The following is a 22,438-nucleotide window of genomic DNA, read 5'->3' on the forward strand; positions in this document are numbered from 1 at the left end:
TTTGTTACATAGTGAACAATGAGTGAATGAGTGAGTGGTTTCGGCTACAACGTATCCACAAATAAATAAAATGCAGTAAAATATCCAGATGTAAATGTATGATGTCGACTACATTAGCGGTTCTTAACCTAGGGGTCGCAAAGCTGTCGCAGGAAAACTTTTATTTTGAAGGAGTGTATAAAATACTCGCCTAATGGCACCACCTACTGGCGACATTAAATAAATAAATTAACTGCTAATTGGAAGAAGTCACAAGAGCTTAGCAATTTGTGGTTCATACCCATCATAGTTGGACTGCTGATTAGACATGAAGCGATTTCTAATTGGTGCTGACACTAAAAAGCGTTCAGCCGAGAAGGAGTCAAAAGGAAAGAAGGTCAAATGCATGAAATATGACAATAAGTACTTGGAATATGGCTTCACTCAGACCAGCGATGGGGGGATCCTCGACCACTGTGTGTGATTTGTGGTGACGTGTTAGCGAAGGAGAGCCTTAAACCTTCCAAAAAGCTTAGGCACTTGGAAACTAAACACGAATCACTGCAGACAAAGCCACTTGAGTTTTTCCAGCGAAAACTACAGGAGCTACATGGTCAAAATTCACTTCTGCAGAAAGCTGTTACGGTGAATGAGAGGGCTCTTTGTGCCTCATTCATTATCTCTCATTGGATTGCCAAAACTGGGAAGCCACACAATTTAGGTGAGAATTTGTTCTTACTCTGCGCTAAAGAGACTGTGTCTGTTATGTATGGACAAAGCGCTGCCAATCAATTAGCACTGATTCCAGTGCCAAACGATACTGTGGCTAATCGTATTGGGCAAATGGCAACAGATGTGAAAGAGCAGATAATCATGAAAATTAAATCGAGCGCATTTTTTTTTCTCCAACATGACGAGAGTACTGATATTGCACACGGATTAGTTTACGTCAGATTTGTTGATTAAGGACAAATTAAGGAGGATTTTTTTGTTCTGTCGCTCTCTTCCCGAACGTGCAACAGGTGAGCAACTTTTTGCCACATTGTATGCATTTGTATGTGAACATGACATTGAATGGAAGAACTGTGTGGAAATTTGCTCCAACGGTGCACGGGCAATGACCGGTAAACACAGTGGATTGGTGACAAAAGTACAGGCTGTCGCTCCACTTGCAGTGTGGACGCATTGCATGATACATAGACAAGCCCTTGTGGCTAAGAAAATGCCACCCGATTTAAAACAAGTGATGGATGAAACTGTCCGCACAGTCAACGTGATCAAAACGAGCACGCAACTTTTAGAAGTTCTCTGTCAAGAGATGGGCACAGAACACCAGCAGCAGATGTTTCATAACGAAGTACAGTAGCTTTCCAGAGGAAAAGTTCTCAGTCGACACTATGAGCTCCAAGAGGAGGTGAGGATCTTTCTTTTGGAGAAAAACTCCCTGCTAGCTCCAAAATTTTTCCAAAATTCTGGCCTACCTAGCTGACATTTTCAGCAGACTTAACGATCTGAAAGCAGGACTTTAGGGTTAAAAAAATATGCCGCTCTTCACTCTTTCTGATAAAATTGAAGCATGGATCAGAAAACTGTCATTATGGCGAACTCGCTTGGACAATGATAACTTTGATGCTTTCCCGTTACTGGACGATTTTCTGAACGAGAGCACTGTGGCTCACCTAAATGAAATTTCCCTGAAAATCAAGCCATGTCTGTATCAGAAGAGTGGATTAGAAACCCCTTTGCAAAGACATCATTGACTGGAATGCCAGTTGAATTGGAAGAGTCACTGGTTGACATGGCAACAGAAATGGCCCTGAAGCAGAGGTTCACAGAGAAGCCACTGGCAGATTTTTGGATATCCGTGCACGCCAAATACCGAGAACTGAGTGACATGGCATTGAAAAAACTTCTCCCATTCGCATTGACCTATCTCTGTGAGGCTGGTATTTCAGACTGATGGTTGAAGATAGTTTGCGTCTTTTCCTCAGCCCTACTCAGCCACGACTGCACCGCCTCGTATCCTCTATCCAAGCCCAACCATCCCAGAAACATTGAAGTTGTTTTATTTTAGGCTATATTATTTTAGGCTATATTAATCTTTATCCATCTAACATTGGGGGGGTCGCACTCGCATAAAGGTTAAGAACCGCTGGACTGCACTGTTTGAACAAACAGATCTGGTTTCATCACTTGCAAAGTGAAAACAGTAAGTCCTAAAGATCAGATTTGGAAAAACAAATCAGATTTATGTCCAGTGTGAATAAAGCCATGCTGATCATGCAATTCACAGCCCCTCCCAAACACACAACACAGTGAGGTGGGAGGGGCTTAGGAGAGTGCTACAAAAATGGCATGGAACCAGCGTCCACTCCACCAATGAGATTTAGGGAATGGGTGGGGTTATTTAAAGGGATAGTTCACCCTTAAAGGAAAATTCTGTCATTTCTTCACCCTTAGTTTATTCTAAACCTTTATAGTGTTGTTTTTCCCCCCCATGGCACACACATAGAATTAGTGAGTTGATTCTTCACAATTTCTGCTTTTGTGTGCCACAGATAAAAGAAAGTTGGGTTTGGAATGACATGAGGGTGATCAAATAACGTCAGGATTTTAATTTTTTGTGAACTATGCCTTTAAGAATCACAAGAAAAATAAAAAAAGACAAGCAACTTCAAATAAATAAGAAAGAAACATCTGAAAAAAATAAAAAATAATTGTTTAGCTACAGACAGAGGGAAGCGAAGGGTCAACTCTCCAGCAGCTGTTTAAGGGCGCGCTCAATGTTCATGCGATGACCGACACGTGTCACGCCCAGCTCGGCGAAGTCCTCCTTGGTCAAAGCGGGCAGGTGGGAACCCTCAATCTCATGTTCCTGGAACCGCTCGCGGTGCTCGGCCAGGTTAATGCTGGCCAGCCAGTCGCCCACGTCATACTTGTTCCAAAGGTGTAGAGGTTTCTGGTGGAATGGCCGGAGGGCGAGCAGAGGGGAGGGCATGCCCAGGGAGGGGGCAGGCGAGGGAGAGCGACTCCGCGCACTGGAACTCCTCATGACGAATCGCACCTCCTTCGGTTCGTGAGGGAGACTGAGGCTGGACGATTTGAGAATGGTGGGGGGTGTGGTGGGGGAAGTGGCCAGTCCGAAGCCCCGGATGGGTCCCAGAGGGTCTGAGCGGTCTGGGGAACCAGGGCTAGGCGTTCTGTGGGTCACTGGGTAGCGGCTGCCAGGTCGGATGGTGTAGGTGGTGCCGTAGCCTCTCTGAGAGATTGTATGGAGCTCCCCTAAACTGCTGAAGAGTCTACAAAAAGGGAACAAGATAAAAAGGAGGGGGCAGAGAAGGCGCATGTCAACTTTTTTTAGTGAACCAGCAGGAATGAGCCTAGATATTATATTCTTTTCAATTCTATTTATTGGTTCTTTGTCCTACTTTTAGTAACAGCATCAGCTCTGTTAGGATTCTATGCTTTGAGTTAGACTGCAAACAGATTAAACCAGTTAGTGAAAGTGAGCTTTATTTATGCGTTCAGCCGTAGAAGTGTGAAGGTGTTACAGCCCTGTCAAGCACAGACAGTAAGACTAGTCTACACCATATGATCCAAAGATGATCAAGTTTTGACAATAAAATCAGATCTTACTGCCTGAATCTTTTTTTTTTTTTTTTTTTTTCAATTTGGAATGGCCAATACCCAATGTGCTTTTAAGTCCTTGTGGTCACGTAGTGATTCGCCTCAGTCCGGGTGGTGGAGAACAAATCCCAGTTGCCTCTGCGTCTGAGACTGTCAACCCATGCATCTTATCACGTGGCTTGTTGAGCGCGTTGCTGCAGAGACATAGCACGTGTGGAGGCTTCATGCCACCCATCTACGCTCAACTCACCACGCGCCCCACTGAGAACGAACCACATTATAGCGACCACGAGGAGGTTACCCCATGTGACTCTAGCCTCCCTAGCAACCGGACCAATTTGGTTGCTTGGGAGACCTGGCTGGAGTCACTCAGCACACACTGGGATTCAAACTAGCAAGCTAGTGAACTCCAGGGGTGGTAGCCAGCGTCTTTACCACTGAGCTACCCAGGCTCCCTTACTGCCTGAATCTTAAGGTTTTAGAGTTTAGTCAAGATTGAGAGAGTTTTTGTACACTTTTTTGGTGTCCACAAAGTACACCAAATGCACAGTAAAAAAGCACTGGCAACTGACCACAAAAACTATTTGGTGAAACTGAAATTATCCACTTATTAAGCTTTTCCCTGCCTGATCACTTGAAAACATGGCAATATTTTTGCAAAATGATAGTACGTGGATCATTACAAATATTGCTGCAGTTCTGAGTGGTAATGTCCACAGTGTGGCACTAAAAGTGAGTTAAAGGTTTTTCCAAACATATTTGTAAGGTTAATGCTCTATTGAGTTTTAAATCAATAAAACCTACCACCCTACCCTAAACCTTAAACTCAGCCTAACTAACAGTCTCAGAAAAAGTAAACGTGAGATGAGAAATACAATCTCTAAAGCAACTATGTTGATCACGTTAAAATGTGGCACCTTACAAATCATGCGCTATAGTAAAAGTGCTTATGTCATAAGATAGCATTCTGTTAGGAACAGAGGGAAAAGTATTTATGAACTGATAATATTCCATTTTACTCGTTATTTGTATGAAAGTGAATAAAAGTAATTGTTGTTGTGGCATCTCTAGTGTTCATTTCACCAGGACACTGCTGCGATACTGTACAACGAGCCACGTAAAAATCATTTTGCAAAAATGTAGTAACGGAAATGTGATTCTATGAGACTAGGTTTACTTTTTCAGATTGTTTAAAGAACATTATTGATTATTTTCTGACTGCAGCCTCACCAAAGTGTTATATAGTTATGTCAGTTCATTCTTTACTGTACGCTCTAACTGGAACAGGTCAAGAGAACTTAAAACTTGCCTCTTTTAGCACTGAAGTCACCATAAGTCATAATTACTCGTTAAGTCGTTTACAATCAGTAATGGCAATGACTGAGGTGTTACGTGAGCTTGAAGGTCTGAATGAGATGTAAAACCTGAATATTTACACAGCGATATATGAGCACTGCAGCAGAACTCTGAAAGCACAACCAGACATGCAGCAGATATAACAGACAGAACAGAAATAACAGATATGGAGACATGCATTTCAAACATCAAATTACCTGTTCAACAATCATAGAAAGTCATAAAATTATCAAACTATGAATTTATAGAGATTGGTCAAGGAACCCATATTTATGCACCCCAGAAGAAATAACATTCTTAGCAATAAGGATCAAAATTCTTCCTAATATCCATCTATCGATCGATCGATCGATCGATCGATCGATCTATCTATCTATCTATCTATCTATCTATCTATCTATCTATCAATCAATCAATCAATCAGCAGCCATATCACCCTGCAGCTCTTGCCTGGTTGCCCACTAAAGCTAAGCTGGGTTGAGCCTGGCTAGTACCTGGATGGGAGACCTCCTGGGAAAACCAAGGTTGCTGCTGGAAGTGGTATTAGGGAGTCCAGCAGGGGGTGTTCACCCTGCGGTCTGTGTGGGTCCTAAAGCCCCAGGATAGTGATGGGGACACTATACTGTAAAAAAGCACTGTCTTTTGGATGAGACGTTAAACCGAGGTCCTGACTCTCTGTGGTCATTAAAAATCCCAGGGCACTTCTCGTAAAGTGTAGGGTTATAACCCTGGTGTTCTGGCCAAATTCCCCCCATTGACCTCTATCTATCATGGCCTCCTAATAATCTCCATCCCTGAATTGGCTACATCACTCTGCTCTCCTCTCCACTAATAGCTGGTGTGTGGTGGGTGTTCTGGTGCACTATGGCTGCTGTTGCACCATCCAGGTGGATGCTGCACACTGGTGGTGGTTGAGGAGATTCCCCCTATATTATGTGGAGTGCTTTGAGTGCCTAGAAAAGTGCTATATAAAATGTAAGGAATTATTATTAATCATTATTATCTATCCATCCACAAAATCTACAGAAACCAGACTCTGGTCCTTGAATTTCCTTTGTTTTGCCATCACCAGGTAACTTTATGATTGAGGAAAATAGAGCAGCCAGTGAGAGATATGGAAAAGCTGGGGGTTTATAGGGAGGCAGGGCCAAATTAGCATAAGGTGGATCAGTAGGTGAGGAAGGGTGGATGTGGAAATAGACAGAAAAAAAGAGAGATGCGATGATTCATGTGCACTTACACAGGTGCCCGGCTCTTCTGGGCTTAGCCTCAGATTCAGTTCTAGACAGAGCAGCGGAGCATGCAAATAGAGAGAGAGAGAGAGAACAAGAGAAAGACATGGAGAAAGAGAGAGGGGCAATATGAGAGAGCGATGGAGAGAGAGAGAGGGAGAGAGAGAGAGAGAGAGAGAGAGAGAGAGAGAGAGAGAGAGAAAGAGAGAGCGGTCGGTTAGCATCAGTCCATGACAGAACAAAAAACAAACACAACACAATGCACATCCTCAAACAATGTCAATCGAATGCAAACCAAACATGGCGCCGCAGACCAGAGTGCAGCTCGCCCCAGACTTTAAGCTTTGAATAGTGGAACATGCAGATGCTATCAGTAACTACTGATTTTCTTTAATGATGTGAAAGTACATTGCAAAAGGTTTCCTTAATCAGTATTTTTGTCTTGTTTTCCAGTAAAAAAAGGCAACATTTAACCTCTTCAAAATAGGCTGGTTTAAGAAGGTTTCAGAAGGGCAAACAACCTTAAAACTAGATGAATTTATTTTGAAAGTATATCTTGAATAAAGTTTACTTTTCTTACCTCATAAGCACAAACCTCATTAACTTTTGCTAGTTTTATGCTTAAATCAGGAAAAAGAATTAGATAATATCTATACTTAGATTAAGATATATATAATTTGTATAAAATTAAATAATCTAAATACATCTAAAATTCTAGAAATGTAATTATAATAATTATATACATGTACATATGTACATATATACAGTATATATATATATATACAGTATATACACACTGTGTATTTATTATTAAAGTTATGGTATTGTATGGAATTAAAATGGTAAAGTTGTCTCATTTAAAAATGTATGTAGTTTTACTGGAAAATAAGATATAGAACAAGAAAATACTGTATTATTATTATTATTATTATTATTATTATTATTATTATTGCAGTGTAAAAAAGATTTAATTACATATATTTATATCCTGTGTCTGGGGTAAGGTGCTGTCGGTCAAATGGTCAAAACTGAATTCAACAAAGCAAAATAAAATTAACAAATATGTATGAAAATTAAACAATGCATAAAACTAAATGACAGCAACAGCTTATCCAAGAAAAAGCCAGAATGATCACTGTGTTAGAATGATTAAAGGACAATAGTGCCACAAAACTACAGAAATCAAAACTCAGCATGCTCACTAAGCTTACACAGCATGTCTAAATGGAGGGAGAGAAAAAGAAAGAGTTTTAAATGACAAGAAACTACCCAGACTGATGAAAGACAGATGACGGTTACTCATTGTGATAGTTATTAATATTATTATGTGATGGTTATGTTGGTTTATCATTAAGACTATTTGCTGAAAAGTGAAAACTTTCAACTTATATTGTTGAACTTAACTGAAATTATTACAATCCACTTTCAAAAGACATTTGTTGGTTTATAAAAAAGAAAATGAAACTATGACATCACAACACAACAGAGGGTCACAAAACATGGGTTTTAAGGATTACCATTTGTCTCAAAGATCAAAAAAGGTTGTAATGGGTTAAAATGCACTTTCAAATCATATGTGAGTTTGAAAAAACTAAATGTCTCTCAATCACACAGACTCACAATCATGCTGCTACAACAGAACCACAGAGCAGCAGGCCGCTGCGACAAGCTCACTGAGTTAGAAGTGACAGAGTTTGGAAGGTGAAAGTTCAAATTTTGAGATGGTGCATGCCCTCAGGCCATCTGTTACCTTGTGAACACCCAAAGGCAAAGAAGGGGCGTTAAATCAGTGCTTCATAGTCAAAATCCATTGTATAATGTATTCACCTTCATGTCATTGAGAAACTTTTTAGCCAAATCATGTATAAGTCGTCTTAGCTAAATGTCTAAATATCTTCTCTAACATAATGGAAGTAATAACGGCAGGAAATTGATGGACAAAAACGGTTACACTGAGAATATCAAGTTTGGATTATTTTGATAAAAGGGATAGTTTACATAAAAATTCAAATGATATTTGCCAGGGTGGACAAGGGAACACAGGACCTGGAGAAGTGATTAATAAAATCCAGAACAATATCAGCAAAGGTGATTGAATAATATGGGATTAGTGGATTGTTTAAGAATAGAAAATAAAAAGGAATGACGTTTGATTTACCCTAGTGGCTAAAAGCTAAGGTTTACTGTCTTCCATGTCCTTGTCACATCTGTTGGGATATAAAGGACTTCAGCTGTATTCAAGGTTATAAGCAAAATAGTACATAGCTGGTGCTTGAAAAATCAAGAGAGAAAATTAACATTGGTGTTTGAGCCCTCACTAAACAATTGTTTTATTCACCGTGTTGAATCAAACGATCTCTGTAGCTCATATGTATTGGTAAGAGTCTTTGTGCATTTACAGAAAGGATAGCATTTAAGGTCTACAACATCATTTTACCTACTTATGGGTCTATATCACTCTACCTATGGTCTCTTGGTTTTATGGTTCAGCTGTGAGATCACCCTGAGGCCGTTCTACATTACTTACCAGTGGTCGATGAATGCTGAAATAGTTCTGGGGCTCCAAACTTCTCAATGAAGAAAGCATGTTAAACATCAACTCTTAATGTTTCTAAATAAGTAAGAAATGTGAACGATTTGAATTTGAAGCGCCTCTCTTTTACTAAAAATGGGCCATTAAAGGCCAACTATACTTCGGTTTTCATGAATATATCTCATATGTTCATTGAATTTCATATTACTAAAGGCAAACAGTGGGCTTCATTAAAAAAAAAAAAATCTTTAGGTAAGATAAAAGACTTCAAGTTATAGGTTCAAAACTGCACTTCATTTAACAAGAAATGTGTGTTTGCTGTATAGATAATCGCCTGCATGCTCTTAAAGGAATGTTCCAGGTTCAATAAACTTAATCAACAAATGCTGTTGATTAAGTTTGATTTGTATTGAACCTGGAACATTCCTTTAATTACCTACTTGAAGCAAAAGTGTTTAAATGTTGAAAAGTAACAATTGAGCAACACTTTCAGTGGAGTGTTTAATTAATTAGGAAATTAGCTCAGCTCTGCCTGCAGATTTCACTCCTTACCTTGCACCGACCACAGGCGACTTCCTTCCGGGATCAAGCGAAGCTCCAAGTGGCTCTTCACCAAGCGAGTGAGTGTCCTTGTTGAGCTGCTGTAGCCGTGAGCTGAGCTCACTGATCACAGTGGGCTTGCCTTCCTCTGCCCCTGCAAGTGGACGGGGTTCCACGGGGTCCCCCCACAACTTTGAGCGTCTCTGGAAGAGGTAGCGGGGTCTGGCCAAGCCTGAGGCTCCCGCAGCAGCCGCCAGAGCCGCTGCGTGCTGCGAGAGCAGTTCACTATCAGAGGACTGCTTGAGTAGAGGGTCCCTGAACGTCACCGGGCCCTTGCTGAGCTGGGACTTGAGCTTTGGCTTTGGAGGCACTGGCGGTTTATCAAGAATAAACGTTTGGCCATCTGCGTGGGTGGTGTAGGTGTCCGTGGGCTCGCCGCTCTCCGAGGATAGAGTGGACATGCTGGAGACGGTTGAGATGGTGCTCGTTGTCTCTAGGTGGTGATCGCTGGAGCTACGAGTGTCGACCTCTTCCACTCCGGAATCAGCAGCAGATTCTGGGCCCAGGTGGGACTCAGATGGCTTCCCTGAGGCTTCTTGTTGGCCGCTGCTAGCGGAGACCTGTGCTGCTGCGGCAGCCACTGCTGGAAGGGTGGGGGGAGGGGTCATCTGTGCCAATGTCGGAGCAGGAGGTACTGCCTTTTCGGGTGCCTTTGCAAGAAGGCCATTGGCAAATCCATTTGGTGGAGGAACCACACCAATTTTGCGGAGCTCCTCTCGCGTCTCCTCATCGCTAGAGGACAGCATGGCAGGTGGTAAGGTGACCGTGTAGGGTTCTATGTCCTCCTCAGAACTACCCTGAGCCAGGGTTTTATCTGAGGAAGGGCAGGGAGGTGGTTGGGTGGTTGGAGTTGCGGTCGGAGTTGGGGTGGATACTGAAGGCGCATCAGGACCAGGAGACTTAGCACGCTTTATTTCGGCCAACATGTGTTTTGGGCTCTCTGACAAAGCCCCTTTAGGAGATTGGGCACTGTGCACTGGGCTGTCCCCCATGGCCTGCCCATTACTTGTGGCATGGACCATGATTAGCCCAGCAGTTTTCTGCTGAGACGTGTCCATGATGCTGATGATCATACTCTTCTTGTCCTCAATTTTCCTGTCCTCTTTGCTTTCTGTCCTTGCCTCCAACTCTTTCCTGGTGGATATGGGGCTCCCCCACTGAATCTTGCTGGTGGCGGCAGAGGTGTCATATGTTCTTTTCGTTCCAGGGGAAAAGGGGGGTGAGACAAAGTCCCTCTCCCCCTCTGACCGCTCAGCCTCTTTGGTCTGGGTCTCCATGTAGAGCACCCCTCCAGCAGCTTCATGTTTAATTCTGGGCTCAGGGCTGCTGGCAGGGGACTGACTCTGGGAAGTTAATGCCCGTTCCCTTGCGGCCAGCGCAAGTGCCAGTGGAGAGTTAGGGTCCAGGGGCTTGCCTGTCAGTGGGTGAATAAAAGTGGTGCCCCCAAGGGAGGGAAGCAATGCCAGGGCAGGAGGTGGCAACTGACCAAGTTCACGGGTGAGCAATCGCTCATCAACAGAACGTGACGGAGTGAGTGAGGGGGCCTCAGGGGGTGGGGCTGAACTGCCCTCCATGGTTCCCACTGATAGGAAGACTGTGGATTTCCGCCTCTCCTCCAGACGACGTTCACGGTCTTTCACAGCATCAGCAATTGCAGAAGCAAAGGGTCCTTTACCTTGAAACAATCCCTCTACCTGAGCTTTACCACGATCCTTCAACAGCTGCTGTTGTTGCTGGTAAATGTCAGCCCTGCTGGTGTGGTGGGCCGCTAGACGCCCAGAAGGAGAGTGTTCTCTGGCATGGATGGATGCCAGTGCTAGCGAGGCTCTCTCCTGAGCATCTTCCACCTGCAGTTGCTTTACAAGAGGGCTCTTCCTTCGCTGTGGCTTGCTCGGAGCTGGCGTGAACAGACCCATGCTGAACTGGCCCATATTGGCGTAGGGGTTATCAATGATTCGACCTTTCCGCTTGATCCTCTCAGGGGGAGTCGAGACAGGACCTGGCCGTTGGATGTCCGTTGGCTCCACAGGAAGGTGGGAGGAGTCCTGCAGGATAATCATGGAGCGAGCTTTCTTCTGTCGCTCCATGTGTGCGGCATGACGAGGGGGCTCAAACAGCTCCGCAGACATCGTCTGCGGCAAGGCATGCAGTCTGGGCTCAGAGCCTGGCTTAAAACTGGACCGGCTGGGGTCGTGAACTCGGCCAGGAGGAGGGGGCGGACAGAAGGAAGGAGGAGGGCCCGTATCGAGATAGTAAAGCAATGGGGGAGGTGGGGGAGCAGTTTGGGGAGGAGGAGGAATATTATGGCTGTCTCTCAGTGTGTCCGTCATGGAGGAGCTCCGCGGAAACCTGTGCTCCGCTGCTAGGGCAGACAGTCGATCTTCCTCTGTCGCTCCTGCGTAGACAGACAGATAGATCTATAAAAAACGTATTTTGGGTTTGGCAAGGCTCAGAAAATTAACAAATGTGTGATTGTCTCTTCACTCTTATAGCTCCCACTTTTCTTAGCATCTCAAATGTTACTTTGGAGGAAAGTAATGTACTGCAATGCATTTACATTTGATGAAAAACGAATAGACCAATAGGAAGAAAGGAAGAAGCCAAACACTTTATTGCCATGTCAAACTGAGAATTTAATTCAGGTATGGAGTGAATGTGTAAAAGATTCCCAAATGATTACCAAAAGACTTGGTTCTGGCCATGCTTTTTGGCAGCTGCATGTGGGCTTTTTCCAACGTTGGGTGAAGAGCACCATGAAGAGCCAGACCCTGCCGCTCAAAAAGAGACTGCACAAAAGGACACAAAATCACATGGATGCTAAAAAGATCCAGCAAGGATATTTTGCCATATTATTAATGCAGAGTTGTCTGTTGGACATTTTTGAAGTACCTTGGAGTACCATATAACATGGTATATGAATATTGTATCATTTAATAACATGGTTTATATCAAAGTACCATGATATTACCATCTGATACCATTACTGTACTATGGTTCTTACGGTAAGTGTAATTTTTTTAAATATGTCAGCTCATTTTTAAAAAATCATAAATTTGATCAATCATAGACTGTAGATGTTAACTATTATTTATATTGTAAATTCAGAAAAATTGGGCCCCATTCAGTGCGGTTGTATGGCCTTTTGACATCCAGTGTGGTTTCATGAACAATCTTACACCTATTATGCTTAATAACCCAACAACATGTAACTTCATGTAAACATCTTAAGTGGTGTTCTTTTATCAGGGAAAGGTCATAAACTGTTTTTGCTAATCCGAATCGGCACATCTAGATTTGATCTCATTACCCCAATTTCATTCAACACCTTCACCGGCATTCTGGCGGCTAATTTAATGTGTGCACGTCTTTTTAAGTTTTGACAAACAACATTCTTGCGTTGATGGGTTTACGAATTAACTTATTTTTGATCAGTGTATTGCTGTGCATGGAAATACACTCATTCACATGACTGTCAAAAGGTGGCCCAATTTGCCTGAATTCAACTCACAGTTGTGTGTGAGAGAGTGTGTGTGTATCTTACACTAATTTCTGCTGGTGTAATCCGGCGGCTGGTAGGACGTTGCTTCACCGTGGCTGCTCTGTAATCGGCCTCCACCTTCGGTCTCAGTACTGACTCCTGAGAAGCCAAAATCTCATCTAGCCTTTCTGTCAACACACACACATACAAAACCACATTCATAACACAACCACAAACAATACTCAACCGATTGAAATATGCACATCTAATCTGAACAGAAGCCGTGGAATGCAAAAATGACAATGTAAATATGAAAGGTTTAATGGCATAATACTGTATTTCCACTATGTCACAATGCATCAGTACTCTTTACTACTGGCAAAAGGTGTATTAGGATACAATGAAAACACAATCAACTCCAGCATGAGCAAGGCATGAGATGGCTGCATCAATACACGTTGGATCTTTGCATTAATTTAGTCGGTTTCTATGAACTTACCTCCTCTTCTCCTCCTGGCAGAGGCTGAGCATGAAATAAATGTACAGAACACTTCCCCATTAAAGTCTCACAGCAGCAAATGTCTGTTGATACGTGTTGCAGTGTGTAAACGTGAGTGCGAGTGTGTTTGTAATGAACTCAGTAAACTCAGAGCACAGACTGAGAGAGAGGAGAGAGAGAGACAGCTGATGTTTTGAACAGCACAAATAGCAGAATGAGGGAGATGACACAGTTAATACATAAACAAGAGAGCAACAGAGAGAAAAACGGGGGAAGGTTGCATCCATGTGTGTGTGCATTAGTGCAGGGCAAAATAGTTCAAATTATTATATCTCAATATTTTCAGCCTTTTGATAATATTAAATTGATAATATATATAATAATATAACAAATTGCTGAAGTGGTGTTCAAATTAATTAATTGAAATGGAGATTCACTTAAACTTACAGACTCTAATTCCACTTTGACTACCTTGTCTTACAACTCTCATCCTTACAAATATTGCAAAGCTAATTTAATGATAGTATCTTTCTGAAACTCAATGGATTAAAATAATAGCAATTTTTACAATGCTGTTGTATATCGCCAGCGAAAACATCGCAAATATTCAACATAGTTCACCCAGCCCTGGTGTAGATGTGTTTGTTTGAGGGCATCTTACCCAGCTCCTCAAGCTCAGCTGTCATGCTCTTGGACCTCAGTGTGAGGGTGGTGCTGGGCGCTCTCTTCGGAGGAGGGGGAGCTGTGGAGGAAAGGCATGGAGCAGATGAGAAGATGGGGTGGCCTTTACGACGGCTGCTCACCGGCAGCTGCCAGCGTTTTTTCACCATCTTCATCCGCAGATCTCTACACACCACACTGCTGCACCACAATTAAACTCACTTTCTTTCTACAGATCACACAGCTATCAGACATCTCCTGGGCGCCTGTGAAACCACAAATAAACTTCCTTCTTTGGTGGCCTTCTAATGGTAGAATAATCGTTCTTTCACATCACCCCCCCAAAACCCTTCACATTTCTCTAATTACAACCGTTCCTTTTTCTCTGGGATGCGATGGCAGACTTTCCCCTTTGTCTCTCAGAAAGGAGCCTGTCGCATTAGGCTAAGCATGCTACAACTCCCAAGCACTGCTTAGTCACACTCAACTAAGCAAAGAAGGGAACAAAACAAGAGGCGATTTCCAGGAGATCAGAGGCATCTTTTATCTCCTCAGTAACAAGAACTCCTCACTACTTCAGCTAACAACCTTGTGGACCGAAGTGGAGATGGAGAGAGAGTGAAGCAAAGAGAAACACCAAGGCACTAATGCAGCACTTACTTCAAACATGCATTGTAGTAACCATGGCAACTCTGGCAGGAGCAAGGCCTGGGTTTGTGCATTTAAACTGTGAGAATCTACTGTATGTGTGAGAGTGAGTTTGTATGTGTGTGTGAGTGTTATTTTGTGTGTGGGAGGATATAGCCACTAAACTAACAACAGACCCCCTCCTTTTTTACTTGTATATCAGTAATATATGTGTGATAGTTTGCATGCCAACAGTTTACACAACTGTGCAATAACTTTGCAGATGGATGTGGTTTTGCCAAGCAGCACATGCTCCTGGATCAACCAATCAAACTAATGTTGCTTATGAAATATATTGCCTAATTTTGCTCTCAACTAACAATGGCTACGTTTACATGCAACCAAATAATCTGTTTATAATCCAACTGATAGCTCAATCGGATTGAAAAGCCTTCGTGTAAACACAAAAATGATCCGAATGAGCTGGATCCGAATTAAATTTTCAATCCGATTGAAGGGGGTGGTGTAGACCTAAAATAATCAGATTAAATGAAAAATATCAGCCATGTAAAAGTTTGACTCCGATTACTTTCTCAATCATATTCTAAAATACCTTGTGCTCATGTGCAGAGATGTGGTGCGTATGTATGTATTTTTATTATCCCCTTTCTCCCAATTTGGAATGCCCAATTCCCACTACTTAGTAGGTCCTCGTGATGGCATGGTTACCTCAATCCGGGTGGCGGAGGACAAGTCTCAGTTGCCTCCGCTTCTGAGACTGCCAATCCGCGCATCTTATCACGTGACTCGTTGTGCATGACACCGCGGAGACTCACAGCATGTGGAGTCTCATGCTACTCTCCGTGATCCATGCACAAATTACCACACGCCCCATTGAGAGCGAGAGCCACTAATCGCGACCACGAGGAGGTTACCCCATGTGACTCTACCCTCCCTAGCAACCGGGCCAATTTGGTTGCTTAGGAGACCTGGCTGGAGACACTCAGCACACCCTGGATTCGAACTCATGACTCCAGGGGTGACAGTCAGCGTCAATACTCGTTGAGCTACCCAGGCCCTCAACGAAACGCATTATTAAGGGTATGCGGGCTCGTACTAAATATTCTGCAGGGTACATATGTTTTTTTATGACATCACATAAAGCAAAAAAGGGACTTTAAGCAGCAGGTGCGGCTATACGGCATTCTGACATCGCAACCATAATTAAAGCATTTCTTCTTTGCCATAGTGACAATCAATGACAGAATAGGTTTTACAAGAGATGATGCCTAGAGTGAACACAGTAAATAGCCTAAACATCCTCCTCAAAATGTATGTTAAATGACACAAATTATAGGCTTTGAATGAAAAACCTCAAAACTATCCATAGCCGTTTAAAATTTTAGATGTAGGCTATTTTGTATCGTACAAGAGTAAAACTCTTCTTCTGACAGTTATTTAACACTGCCAGCATCCCTTGTCTTGCTATTTTAAATGATGATTAATGATTAAATACTCCGTTCCGCCGTCATTATTGCTTAGTGATTTTTGCGTAGCTTAAACTTAGCTGTAGCTTAAAGTCCCTATTATTTTGTTTCCATTCCACATGTATAAACTCCTTTAAGGACAACTTTCACCCACCTGTCTTTACTTCATACTTGCATTCAGAAATGTCTGCAGTTAGATTGAAGGAGAAATGGGCATGAGGCAAATACATGGTAAAGTCAGACAGAGTATTAGACGCTGCTTCTAATTATGTGTTTGCCGAATAGAGTGAGGAACATAAGAAGAAATCTTCTCTGGCATATTTTTTAGATATCTCAACATAGCAAAAACGGCAATTACTGTTTTTGGTGCCATTCTCACCCTTTCTCCGCTTCTCCAGAACGCAACGACTGACGCTCTTCTCGTGCACAGAAGTTTTGTTCGGAATACATGTAAAGCACATACTATAAACAAATATTTGTATCGAATTGCAAAGTTTAGGGGACTTATGTAAACATAGCCAATGAGAGTGAAGTATACTGTTGGGGAGTAACTAAAAGTAGCCACGCTACTAACTTAACTACATTTATAGCGAGACAGTATCTCAACTATTTTCATAATAGTGCAGCCTTTCCTGTAACGACATTTTCCAACATTTAGTGCCACAAAATGCTACATTTATTACACTGTATTGCAAACGCAGAAACGACGTCGAGGCACGTGCTTACCTTACGTGCTTTTTTTTTTTTTTTTAACTGTTCATCATTGACTCACCCTCATGGCCTCCCAGATGTATATGTCTTTCTTTCTTCTGCAGAACACAAATGAAGATTTTTAGAAGAATATCTCAGCTCTGTAGGTCCATACAATGCAAGTGAATGGTGGCCAGACCTTTGAAGCTCAAAAAGTACATAAAGTTAGCATAAAAGTAATCCATAAGACTTCAGTGGTTTAATCCATGTCTTCTGAAGACATATGATAGGCGTGGGTGAGAAATAGATCAATATACAATATAAGCCCAGTAGGTGGCGATATGCACGAATAATGTGAATCGGCAACCAACAGAAGAAGAACTCTTGTAAAACATGAAAAGGTTGGGCAGTTTGAATATGTAGATTTATAATAAAAAAAAGGACTTAAATATTGATCTGTTTCTAATCCACACTTATCATATCTCTTTTGGAGACATGGATTTAACCACTGGAGTCTTATGGATTACTTTTATGCTGCCTTTATGTGCTTTTTGAGCTTCAAAGTTCTGGCCACCATTCACTTACATTGTATGGACCTACAGAGCTGAGATATTCTACTAAAAATATTCATTTGTGTTCTGCTGAAGACAGAAAGTCATAAACATATCAGATGGTATGAGGGTGAGTAAATGATGTGACTATTTTCATTTTTGGGTGAAATATTGCTTTAAAGGGACTTTAACCCCTGCAGTTTATCAAAATATTTAGACTGTTTTCTAGTTTTATAAATGTATATTTGGTATATATTTCTATGTTCGATTTAATGCTGTCAACCTACTTGTTTAATGTCACCCAACTAAGTATGCGAAAATGGAGAGTGTTTGCAAAATGCTGTAAATGAGAAATCACTGCATTTTCAAACAGTGTGGAAGTGGCATATGCCTGTTTAACCGGAATGTTGTTCCAGGAGATTGTCCTACTTGGCATATTCCCAGTCAATTAACTCTAAACAACTCAATTAGGCTTCATATCTCTCTTTTGATTTTGGGGTAACATTTGACCTGTTTTTGTTTTTGTGAGAGTCGCTCATTTACAATGCCATTCTATTATCAACTGAAGTGCACGCACAGATCAACAGAAGATCAGGATTGTGTGGGAGTTGCAGATAAAAGTACGGATAGTTTACATGGATACTGAATAGACTTCCTCTTTGGGTTTGGTGGTTTAGCTGTAGATACCTCATTCACGATGGCTAAATCAAATCGATTTCATGCGTGCACAGAAAACACTTCAGCTCTTCAGTCTGCTTAGTGATCACAGTTTCTCATGACAAACAAACCTGTCATTTAGTTAATGCCCTTTACGTTTCTCCCTTTAAAAACACGATCAATACTTCTGCCAACGACTACGATCATTTTACTTGCACATTTAATTCCAGCCGTTCTCTCACAGTTACATTTCTTCCTACTTCTTTACTTATGTTTGAGTGTCGATTCACCCGGCTGAGACAAACCTCTCACTGTCTGAACACATCCAGTACAGAGCATCAAAGACTGGTTTCCTAGCAACCCGTGCCTTTAAGAGCACTTCTGAGTGACTCCAGTAGCCCTGCCCACGATGAACAACCAAAACGATCAGTCAGCAAATTCACAATAACTAGTGGACTAGCTAGACCGTCTGAGCTGGTGTGACCTTGATGTTTCAACAGGATTATAATACACGGTATATAATTCATATTTGTGCAGGATCCTTATATTTACAAATCTCAGCATACATTTGGTCAATTCTGATGGTGAGTGTAGTGAATGAGATCTTACCCTTCTTCCGGACCGACTCCTCAGACTCTGGCTTGCGCGTGACCGACACCACCTTCATCAGGAGGCTGTTCCCGCCCTGCCGGATGAGTGACACCACCTGCTTGTGCCCCACCTTTACCACGTTAACACCATTTACCTGAGAAACCAATCAAAAACAATCACCCCTCCATCACTTCATCCCAGACCATCTTGAAGGTCTATACGCAACAGTTATAGGTTTAACAGAATTGTAAGATTTGAAGGAATGTTCAAGGTTTAATAAATGTTAAGCTCATTTGACAGCATGTGTAGCATTATTTTGACTACCACAGAAAATATTTTCGATTCGTCCCTCATTAAGAAAAAAAGAAGTAGCAAAAATTGCGGTTACAGTAAGGCACTTACAATGGAAGTGAATGGGGCCAGTCCATAAACATAAAAAAACCACACACTGTTTCAATAGCCACAAGACATAAACATTACACATGTTAAAATGATTTTAGTGTGATAAAACATTTGTTTCACAAAAAATCGCTTATTACGTCTTATTAAGCGTTACGTCATCATGACAACGAAGTTGTAATATTGATTATAACTTTACACAGATAAGTTTAGTTAGCGATTTTATCACACTTTAATCATACTGTATATGCACATATAATGTTTATGCCTTGTGGCTTTACATTTGAAACAATGCGCATTTTACGTCATGGACTGACCCCATTCACTTCCATTGTAAGCAGAAAAATTACTGTTACAGCAGACGAGCTGGAAATATTGTATTCCACCACAAATGCTGTCAATTGAGCTTAACTTGAATTGAACCTGGAACAACCTGTGTTTAAAGATGAAAAACACAAAAAGAGGAACAAGGAAACAAGAACAGTTATATGGCTTAAAAAAGCTATTATGTGATGTCGATTGCGGGTTTTACATCCATTCCTTACCTCGATGAGGAAGTCTCCAGTCCTTAGCCCCGCCCTCCAGGCCACGCCCTCTACGTCAACAGACTCCAGGTACTGCAGCGCGGGAAAGGCAGGCGTGGGTGTAAACTCTTCGATCGGCGTCTCCGCTGTGTGCAAGCAAAAAATAACATTTACTGTCACATACTGGTCATGTAGCAGTGTTATGCATAAAAACTGCACACTTCACCTTTGCATGCGTTTAAATATTTGTATGAAAGAGGCTGACTGTTCTGTTCTTTGTCTAAGAAGCAAACTGACGTTGAGAAAGAAAATGTGTGAAAGAGAAACGAGCAAAAAACGGAATTCATAATAGGAATATTTATGCACCATGTGGGTAACAGATGGCATTAAGAACTCATAACTCCAACCCAGGATGGTGCCAACCCGAGACACTGTGCACGAACACACACACACCAGCCCTGGTGAACACTATATGTTGTCAAACACAACTGTCTAATATACTGTTGAGTCATCGCTTTATATGTTACATAATCGGGGTCACTGGTTCTCTTGTGCAACTTTTGTCATCACCATAGTACATGCGGACTGTCCGTGTGCAGTTAAGTTTTTCTAAACAAGGCTAGGGTATACTTTTCTTTATTCGTTCCATCTTGCGCATGGTCGAGCACTCAGGCTTTCAAGGTATTCTCTTTTGTTCACGAGCCCGCAAGAATGCATTCAGTGCATGCACACTACAACTGCTTTGTGATACTCTTTCAATATAGTCAACCGCAGGTGCATGCATCAGTGGCGCAAAATGACCCTGCACTGTGTTGATAAAGAAATTTGCATCACTCGCACTGTACACGAGACGTACCGGAATGCAGAAAACCAAAGCATGCTTTGGCCTATACATGGACAGTGTGCATCTCTGCTTGTCATCTGCAAATGCGCCTGCTGTTGACTGCACTAAAAGAGTATTACACAGCATTGAACATGTTTATATGGGCTCACGCTCGACCATTTGCAAGATGGAGTGGCACGTGAAAAAACAAAGTATATTCTTGCCTTAAAGGGATAGTTCACCCAAAAATGAAAATTCTCTCATCATTTACTCATCCTTATGTCACCCCAGATGTGTATGATTTTCTTTCTTCTGCAAAGCAAAAATTTTGATTTTAGAAGAATATTTCAGCTCTGTAGGTCCATACAATGCAAATGAATGGGTGCCAAAATTGTGATGCTCCAAAAAGCACATAAAAGCAGCATAAAAGTAATTCATAAGACTCCAGTGTTTTAATCCATATTTTCAGAAGTGATATGATAGGTGTGAGTTAGAAAGAGAAAAATATTTAAGTCCTTTTTTACTTGAAATTCTTCTCCTTGCCCAGTAGGGGGTGGTATGCATGAAGAATGTGAGTCACCAAAAACACAAGAAGAAGAATGTGAAAGTGATCTGTTTCTCACCCACACCTATCAAATCGCTTCTGAGTACATGGACTTAACCACTGGAGTCTTATGGATTACTTTTATGCTGCCTTTATGTGCTTTTTGGAGCTTTAAAATTTTGGCATCCATTCACTTGCATTGTATGGACCAAAACAGCTGAGAAATTCATCTAAAAATCTTCATTTGAGTTCAGCAGATGAAAGAAAGTCTAACACATCTGGGATGGCATCAGGGTGAGTAAATGATGAGAGAATGTTCATGTTTGGGTGAACTATCCCTTTATGTGTCTGAAACATTGTAACAGTTTTTTGGGGCAAATTTATCTCCAGTGCAACACTACAATTTAAAAAAAACAAAGGTTCTTCAATGGTTCTTTGTAGCACATGAAAGGGATAGTTCACCAACAAAAATGAAAATTCTCTCATCATTTACTCACCCTTATGCCATCCCAGATGTGTATGACTTGCTTTCATCTACTGAACAGAAACAAAGATTTTTTTTTAAGAATATCTCAGCTCTGTAGGTCCATACAATGCAAGTGAATGGTGACTAGAACTCAGAAGGTCCAAAAAGTACACAAAGGCAGCATAAAAGTAATCCATATGACTCCAGTGGTTAAATCCATATCTTCAGAAGTGATATGATAGGTGTGGGTGAGAAAATGATCAATATTTAAGTCCTTTTTTACTGTCAATCTACACTTTCACTTTCACATTCAGCCGCCTACTAGTTGGGGCTGGTCAAAGGTATTAATGTGTTTCTCACCCACACCTATTATATCGCTTCTGAAAACATGGGATTAAGCACTGGAGATAACTATTATGCTGTCTTCATGTCCTTTTTGGACCTTTAAAGTGATGGTCACCATTCATTTGCATTATGCAGAACAACAGAGCTGAGATATTCTTCTAAAAATCTTCATTTGGGTCATACACATCTGGGATGGCAAGAGGGTGTGTAAATGATGAGAGAATTTTCACTTTTGGGTGAACTATCCCTTTAAGTTAAACAAAGAGTGATCTTATCAAGAACCATTTTTTTGCTGTATGGGGTTCTTGCGTTGCCTATATGTTCTCTGGAGATTTAAAAAAATATATTATTATTTTTTCTTTGGAATAATTGTTTATTGATGAATCATGTACAGTAAGACCAGGAATGTTTATTAAAGTTAAAATAGTGTCAAAAAGTAAAAAGTCAACTTTGATTTATTTCCCGACAGCTGTTTTATTCTCAATGGAACTTTTATTTTAAAGGAATGTTCTGGGTTCAATACAAGTTAAGCTCAATTAACAGCATTTGTGGCATAATGTTGATTTCCACACAAAAGAATTTTGTCTTGTCCATTGTTTATTTAAAAAAAGCACAAATGGCCATTACAGTACGGCACAAGCTGTACAATGGAAGTGAATGGGGCCAGTCCATAAACATGCAAATACAAATCTTTTCAAAAGTATAGCCACAAGACATAAACATTAAACAATTTAACATGATTTAAGTGTAATAAAATCACTTAGTAATCA

The 22,438-nt window shown here is 41.4% G+C and overlaps 1 protein-coding gene across 1 annotated transcript in view; it reads right to left on the reverse strand.

The window, feature by feature from the left end:
- Positions 1–2,728: 2,728 nt before the first annotated feature.
- The window catches only part of LOC127416675 (SH3 and multiple ankyrin repeat domains protein 3-like), a 286,289-nt gene continuing 266,579 nt past the window's right edge, over positions 2,729–22,438 (reverse strand). Inside the window, exons 16-23 of the mRNA XM_051656158.1 lie at positions 19,512–19,636; positions 18,586–18,721; positions 13,966–14,046; positions 13,305–13,328; positions 12,869–12,993; positions 12,008–12,113; positions 9,280–11,722; positions 2,729–3,278 (exon numbers count right to left, since the gene is read on the reverse strand). Coding sequence (XP_051512118.1) covers positions 2,729–3,278; positions 9,280–11,722; positions 12,008–12,113; positions 12,869–12,993; positions 13,305–13,328; positions 13,966–14,046; positions 18,586–18,721; positions 19,512–19,636 — 3,590 coding nt within the window. The remainder of the gene's footprint in view (positions 3,279–9,279; positions 11,723–12,007; positions 12,114–12,868; positions 12,994–13,304; positions 13,329–13,965; positions 14,047–18,585; positions 18,722–19,511; positions 19,637–22,438) is intronic.

Source organism: Myxocyprinus asiaticus, chromosome 26 (genome assembly GCF_019703515.2).
Source record: "Myxocyprinus asiaticus isolate MX2 ecotype Aquarium Trade chromosome 26, UBuf_Myxa_2, whole genome shotgun sequence".
In the NCBI taxonomy this organism is placed as follows: Eukaryota; Metazoa; Chordata; class Actinopteri; order Cypriniformes; family Catostomidae; genus Myxocyprinus; species Myxocyprinus asiaticus.